At 37.3% G+C, this 8196-nt stretch overlaps 1 protein-coding gene across 1 annotated transcript in view; it reads right to left on the bottom strand.

The window, feature by feature from the left end:
• The window catches only part of PIEZO2 (piezo-type mechanosensitive ion channel component 2), an 861527-nt gene that overhangs the window by 194655 nt on the left and 658676 nt on the right, over positions 1-8196 (bottom strand). Inside the window, exon 13 of the mRNA XM_006868690.1 lies at positions 6700-6930. Within this exon, the coding sequence (XP_006868752.1) occupies positions 6700-6930 (231 nt within the window). The remainder of the gene's footprint in view (positions 1-6699; positions 6931-8196) is intronic.

Genomic DNA, 8196 nt, shown 5'->3' on the forward strand with positions numbered 1-8196 from the left:
TCAAGTGTGGCAGCGGTAGTGAGGTTGGCCCAGGATCGGACATTGTTTAATTCTGCTGTACATGGGGTCACTATGAGTCGGTTCTGACTCGATGGCACCTGACAACAACAACAACAACTGTAATGCCAATTTGAACCACAAGACTTGGAGATTCAAGCTCACCAGTAGCTTCCTGGAAACCCTATGCAGGGCTGCTATGGGTTGGAACCAACTGGATGGTTCTTAACAACAACAAATGCTCACTAAGTGCATTCTCAGCAGTGGATAATTTCTAAGAACTATAGACACAAGTTAAGTGCCATTGAATCGTTTCCAACTCATAGAGATCCTGTATAGGGTTTCTGAGGAGTGGTAGCTGAAGAAAAGCCCCTGGAACAGCTCTGATTGGCCCAGCTGAGGCCCTCATGTGGCCTGACACCAACATCTGCTACTTTACTTCTCCAAGTCTCCAGAAACAGGGAGCCTAGGGGACCTCTAGGAATGTGAAAGCATTAATCACAAGACCTTGTACATTTTACAGTCTGTTTACTACAAATAGACCAGCCATAAGAATTTCATATTTTGCTTCCATGTAAGATATTTTACATAACAACAGGTTCTGACCACCTTGAAGGACATACATTCCCTAGGAGCAGAGGATAATGTGAACCCCTACAAAGGGCTGGAACTGGAGAAAACTATGCATAAGGTTTGTCTATGCATAAGACAAACCCAGAATAAGGTTTGTCTCCCTTACCAGAGGCCTTTGCGGTAGAATCCATTTTAAAGAAATGTTGTGCACGCACCCAATTAGCATGTTGTTATTGTTATTAAGTGTCATCTAGTTAACTCTGAATCACAGCAACCCTATGCACAACAGAATGAAATACTGCCCAGTCCTGCACCATCCTCACAATTGCTGTTACGCTTGAGCCCATTGCTACAGCCACCCCATCTTGTTGGGAGTCTTCCTCTTTTTCGCTGACCCTCCCCTTTACCAAGCATAATGTCTTTTCTCAGGGTCTAGTCTCTCCTGATAGTATGTCTGAAGTATGTCTTTCCATCCTAGCTTTTAAGGAGCATTCTGGATGAACTTCTTCCAAGACAGATTTATTTGTTCTTCTGGCAGTCCATGTTACTTTAAATATTCTTCACCAACACCCTAAATCAAATCTTCTGTAGTCTTCCTTATTCATTATCCAGCTTTCACCTGCATATGAGGTGACTGAAAATACCATGGTTTAGGTCAGGCACACCTTAGTCCTCAAACTGGCATCTTTGGACTTCAGCACTCTAAATAGGTCTTGTGGAGCAGATTTGCCTAATTCAATACACCTTTGGATTTCCTGACTGCTAGTTCCATGAGTGTTGATCCAAGCAAAATGAAGTCTTTAATAATGTCAATATTTTCTCCATTTACCATGCTGTTATGTATTGGTCCAATTATGAGGATTTTTTTTTCTTTACAATGAGGTACAATCCATAGTGAGGCATTAGTCTGATCTTTAATATTAAGTATTTTAAGTCCTCTTCACTTTCAGCAAGCAAGGTTGTATCACCTACATATTGAAGGTTGTTAATTTGTTTTCCTCCAATTCTGATGACATGTTTTTCTTTGCATAATCCAGCTTCTCAGATTATTTGCTAAACACACAGATTGAATAAGTATAATGAAAGCATATATTCTGGTGCACACCTTTCCTGATTTTAAACCATTCAGTGTCTCTTTGTTCTGTTTGAGCTACTGCTGTTTGTTCTATGTACAGGTTCCTCATGAGCACAACCAAGTGTCATAGAAGACCCATTCTTCACAATGTTATCTATAGCTTGTCATGATGCTCATAGTTGAAAACCTTTGTATACTCAATAAAGCACAAATAAACAACTTTCTGGTGTTCTCTGCTTTCAGGCAAGATCGATCTGATGTCAGCAATGATATCCCTAGTTCCACATGCTCTTCTGATTTCAGCTTGAGTTTCTGGAAGTTCCCTGCCATTGTATTGTTGCCACCATTTTGAATTGTCTTCCTCAAAATTTGAATTGCATGTTGTATTAAGGGTATTTTTTTAAATGATTTTGTATTCTATTGGGTCATCTCTCTTTGGAATGGGCACAAATATTAATCTCTTCCAATAAGCTGTCCAAGTAGCTATCTTTCAAATTTGTTGGCATTGATGAGTGTCTTTCAGTGCTACAACAGTTTGTTAAACAATTTCAATTTTCATACCATCAATTCTTGGATCCTTGTTTATTACCATACTTCCAGTGCAGTTTGGACTCCTTCCTTTAGTACTATTGATACTTGATCATGTGATACCTCTTGAAATGGCTGCACATTTATCATATCTTCTGGTATAGTGACTCTGCGTATACCTTTCATATTACTTTGATGTTTTCTGTATCATTCAATATTTTGCCTATGGAATTCTTCGATATTGCAAGTCAAGGTTTGAGATTTTTCTTCAGTTCATTCAGCTTAAGAAATGCTGAGCATGTTTTTCTCCTTTGGTTTTCTAATTCCAGATTTTTGCATATTTTATTGTAACACTTGACTGTCTTCTCAAGCTGGCCTTTGACATTTTCTGTTCAGCTCTTTTAGGTCCTCACTTTTTCTACTGACTTTAGCATCTCAATGCTGAAGAGCATTTTCAGAGTCTCTCCTGACATCCATTTCAATCTTTTCCTCCTTTCATATTGTTTTAATGACTTGTTGCTTTCTTCCTGTCTGATGTTCCTGATGTGATCCCACAACTCTTCTTGTCTTTGCTCATTAGTATCTAATACATCAAATCTGTTCGTGAAATGGTTTCTAAATTCAGGTGGGCTATGTTTAAGGTCATATTTTGGTTCTTGTCGACTTGTTTTAATTTTCTTCAACTGTAGCCTGAACTTACATATGAGCAATTGATGGCCTGTTCCACAACAGGCTGTTGGTCTTGTTTGAGCTGAAGACATTGAGCTTTCCCCCCACCTTTTCCCACAGTGGTAGTCAGTTTGATTCCTGAGTATTTCAGCATGAGGTCCAAGTGTATAATTACCTTATGCTGTTTTAAAAAGGCATGTGCAATGCATAAGTCATTGGTTTTGCAAAATTATTAGAAGTTGACAAGCTGGTAGCAATAATAGGCTAAAACTTAACAATTTTGAGGCTGGCAAAGAACCAGGCAGTGTTTCATTATGTTTTGCAAAGGGTCGCTATGAGACAGAACCAACTTGACAACACCAAACAACAAAATCAGTAACAACAAAGTATGACACTTGCATGCTGTTTTTATTTGATTGAATTAACTTGCATGCTCTTTTTATTCAATTTCTATGTATGTTTTTAATCCATAGTTACTACATCATGTTTATTTATACAGATAGGGATGGATTTCTGGTAGGTGGCCCTTTTAAGAAGGTCCACCACTTGTCTGTCATTGTATTGCATTGTGGTGACTTGTGTGTTGCTGTGATGCTGGAAGCTGTGGTATTTTAAATACAAGCATGGTCACTCATGATGGAAAGTTTTCAGCAGAACTTCCAGATTAAGACATACTAGGAAAAAAGAGGCAGACTTCTTTTGAATGTTTAGCCACTAAAACCAAAAAGCAGCGGAGCATTGTCAGATATAGTACCAGAAGACAAAAATATTACGAATAGTCTCAGAAGATTATCAGATGGAAAACAAACCCAGCAGGTTGGAAGGCACACAAAACATCCGTTTTGGTCTTTTCTTTTTTGTCTTTTAAAGGCCTTTTGATATTTTTATGGTGTCCTTGACTGTCATCCTACAACTCCTTTGATATTCAGTCACAAGTGTCTAATATATGAAAGCTGTTCTTGAGATGGTCTCTAAATTCATGTAGGATATGATCAACCAGAATGCTCTTTAGAACCAAGTTGGCCAGACTTTGTCTCTTATACTTTGGACATATTATCAGGAGGGGCTAATCACTGGAGGAGGACATCATGCTTGGTAAAGTGGAGGGTCAGTGAAAAAGAGGAAGACCACCAATAAGATGGATTAGCACAGTGGCAGAAACAAAGAGCTCAAGCATAGTAGCAACTGTAAGGATGGTGCAGGACATGTGGTGCTTTGTTATGTTTTACTTAGGGTCGTTATGGGTGGGAAACGACTCAATGGCACCTAACAACAACAATGATGTTCAATAATATATTTTGACTCTCATGGACTTGTTTTAATTTTCTTTAGCTTTAGCCTAAACTTGCATATAAGCAATTGATGGTCTGTTCCACAGCTGACCACTGGCCTTGTTTTGACTGATGATATTGGGCTTCTCTATTGCATCTTCCCACATATGTAGTCAATTTGATTCCTGTGTATTCCATCTGGTGAGGACCACAAGCATAGTTACTCTTTATGTTGCTGAAAAAAGTTTTTTTTTAAAAAAATGAATAAGTGATAGGTCTTGTAAGATTTAAATAATGGGATTTCCAGCATCATTTCTATCACCAAGTCCATATTTTCCAGCTACAGATCCTTTCTCTTTTTTTTGGCATTCCAGTCACTCATAATTATCAGTGCATCTAGATTGCATATTTAATAAATTTCAGACTGGCTTTAGAGGTTGATGTGTAAACTTGAATAATAGTGGTATTAACTGGTCTAAAGTACTATTAACTGGTGTGAGTGAATAAGGAAGACCGTAGAAGAATATTGAAAGTCCCATGGACTGCAAAAAGAACAAACAGATCTGTGTTGGAAGAAGGGAAGCCAGAGTGCTCCTTGGAGGCCAGGATGGCCAAACTTCGTCTCTCATATTTCGGACATATTGTCAGGAGGGACCAGTCGCTGGAGAAGGATATCATGTTTGGTAAGGTGGAGAGTCAGAGAAAAAGAGGAAGATCCCCAGTGAGATGAATTGGCAAAGTGGCAGCATCAATGGGCTCAAGCATGGCAACAATTGTGAGGTTGGCCCAGGACCAGGCAATGTTTCATTCTGTTGTGCATAGTATCACTATGAGTCAGTACCGACTCGATGGCACCTAACAACAATTTGAATAATAAAATTGAATTTGGAAAATTTGAATAATAGTGATATTAACTGGTATTAAGTGTTGTTGTTGTTAAGTGCTGTTGAGTTGATTCTGACCCACAGCGACCCTGCACAGAGTTTCCGAGGTACAGCTGATGAGCTTAAACCACCAACCTTGCATTTCAAACCAACTTTGCAATCCAGCGCATTAACCCACAATGCCACACCAGGGGTCTGGTCTTCCTTGTAGGTGTATGAATCTTATCCTATCACAAACAGCACTGTACTTCAAGATAGATCAAAAAAATGCTTGTTTTGGTGACTGTGACACTAAGAATGTGACACCAATCCTCTTTAGTTTGTCATTGCTAGCATAGTAAATCATAGGGTTGATTCAAAATGGCCAATACCTGTCCATTTCAGCTCATTAATGCCTTGGATATTGATCTTTATTTGTTCCACTTTGTTTCTATGACTTCCAATTTTCCTAAATTCATATTTCATACATTCCAAGTTCCAATTATTAATGGATATTTGCAGCTCTTTCTCCTCATTTTGAGTTGTGCCCCATAAGAAAATGACAGTCCCCAAAACTATGCTTCATCCATGTCAGTATGGTCAAATATTTTGGGGAGGCAGCCCTTCCCCAATCACATTTTGAGTGCCTTCCAACTAGAGAGGCTCATCTTCTGGCACTATATCAGACAATGTTTTGTTGCCATTCATAAGGTTCTCGATGGCTAACCAATCGTAAGTGGTCTGCCTCTCCTTTTTAAAAAAGTTTTTATTGTGAATTGAGCGAAAGTTTACAGGGCAGATTATCAGTTTTGCATTCAACAAATCATACACTTTGTTTCATTACATTCTGCTTGTGTTCTTCCCTCTTAATGGTCCTAGAGTCCTCTGCTTCTGGACTGTAAGATTAACTACTCCCCTGTTTTTGTTACAAAACTTCTACCTTTACAATTGTGACAGTCTCAATTTGTCATGATAACAATTACTCACTATCAAATCATAAGAATCTTATCCCCATCGCTTTTAACTAGACCTCTCCTTCTTCTTAGTCTGTCTTAGCCTGGAAGCACTGCTGAAACTTGCCCATCAAGTTTCAGCCCTGCTGGTATTTAAAATACTTGTGGTATAACTTCTAGTATCACAGCAGCAAGCAATCCAGTAGCCATAGTACAACAAACCGACAGATGAGTAGTAGTTCATACTTTTTATTTACTGATAAAGTAGTGTTTTAGGACATCATTGATGAAAAAGTGTTTCTATTAATAACCAATATAAAACGTAAGCATGTTTTACAAATTGATATTTATAAAAGACAATCCTTTAACCCTCTGAACTATTTTTACATTTTATTTTCCTATTTAGCCATATAGTTTTTATGGGCTAATATCATTTTTCTTTGAATGGAAACTTCTATCATTTTAAAATAGAATTTAAAAGCATGGTGCAATATGTGTTTATGTTTAAATTCTAGCAGCCTGATTGTTATAATTGATTATAGCAATATAAAATGATTTTTTGCATTTTCATATTTGTTCATTTTTGAAAGATTATTTATTTGGAATATATTTTTCTAAGCTTTTCTTTTTCTTTTTATATTTATTATATTTAATATTATTATTTTTATATTTATTATATTTTTCTAAGCTTTTCTATTTCTTTTTATATTTATTATAACTAATGTGATTGTATTTCATTATTTTGTTTTCATGTTTTCCTATTCACTTACCTTCGAGGCAAGTTCTCCTGGGTCTTTCTTTTCTAAAAATCCTGGAACCTTTTTAATTTCAGGGAGTTCAAAACTCCATATATACTGCAATACCAGCAAAAGATTTCCATAAGCAACCATGAAAGGAGACGTGATCATTGCATATTTTCTTCTGTTGCGAATCATCCAAAGAGTGCATGACCAAATCAACAACACAAATGTCAACCAGCTATGGTAGGTAATACTCCAAGCCTTGAGAGAGAGACAAACAGAAAAGAAACAGTAGTCAGTACAATATATTACCCCACTCCATCAAGTTAAAACTCATCTAAAAATAAAAAGATCAATAATATTCAAACTTGAAAGAGGGTTGTGGTAGAAGAAGAGGGCATTGTGCTGAAAATCAGTGACATAGGGGTCTTCATTGCAAGTCTATTTCTTCTACCCAAATCTCTTTATCTTTACTCTACAGTAATAAAAGATACTGTTGTTGATAAATAGCAAACTTATTTCCCAAATAATGTTTTTCCTCAAAACTATTAATTTCTCTCTCTCTTTTTTTAATAAGCTGGAGTCATCTGTTGTTATGAATGATGATTGGGTGTAGGCTTCAGAAATTGCTTGGAATTGACTATCCAAGAAGATATACATGATGGAAATTAGAAAATTTACATGAGGATGTTACATGAGGCACTGCCAACCAAAAATATAAATTCAAGTTAATTTAAAGCCTAAGTCCAGCTTCAGTTCTTTAAGAGCTAAGGCTAATAAGCTACCAGAGCCTTTCGGCAAATGATACATCTTCCTCCATTCACAATAAAATTGCAAAAAATCAGAAATGTATCTCAAAAAGAAGCTACTAGAACAGGAGTGGGGAACTTTTTTCCTGCCAAAATTTGTAACATTATTTGCACTCCATACAAAACTATCAACTAAAAAATAAGCCTGAATGGTGCTGTAGGACAAGCATTAGACTGCAATGTTGGTGTGAACCATAAGGTCGATGGTTCAAACTCACCAGCCATTCCTCAGAAACCCTAAACAGGGTTGCTATGAATCTGAACTGACTTGATGGCACTTAACAACTATGTGATGACTGGAACTGTGGTTTCCTTGGAAGGATCAGACTAAATGATTTCCCGGGCCTTATATGGCCCGCATTCCAGACATTCTCCATCTCTATACTAGAACAATCTGTAAATCAAGCTCATGAATATTCTAACTTCAAGGAACCTACCATCTCTTAACATAATCTCTAATACCACACATACACACACATATATGTAGTTGATAAGTGTCACTGAATCTGTTCCAACTCATAGCAACCCTGAACAGGGTTTCGGAGGAGCAGCTTGGTGGGTTTGAATAATCGACCTTGAAGTTAGCAGTCCAATGTGATACCATAGGATAAGCAATGAACTGCAAACCACAAGGTCGGCAGTTTCAAATCCACCATTCATTCCTTGGAAACCCTATTCAGTATAATGATGAGTCAGAATGGACTTAACGACAACAATA

Source organism: Chrysochloris asiatica, unplaced genomic scaffold, assembly GCF_000296735.1.
Source record: "Chrysochloris asiatica unplaced genomic scaffold, ChrAsi1.0 scaffold00122, whole genome shotgun sequence".
NCBI classification, from domain to species: Eukaryota; Metazoa; Chordata; class Mammalia; order Afrosoricida; family Chrysochloridae; genus Chrysochloris; species Chrysochloris asiatica.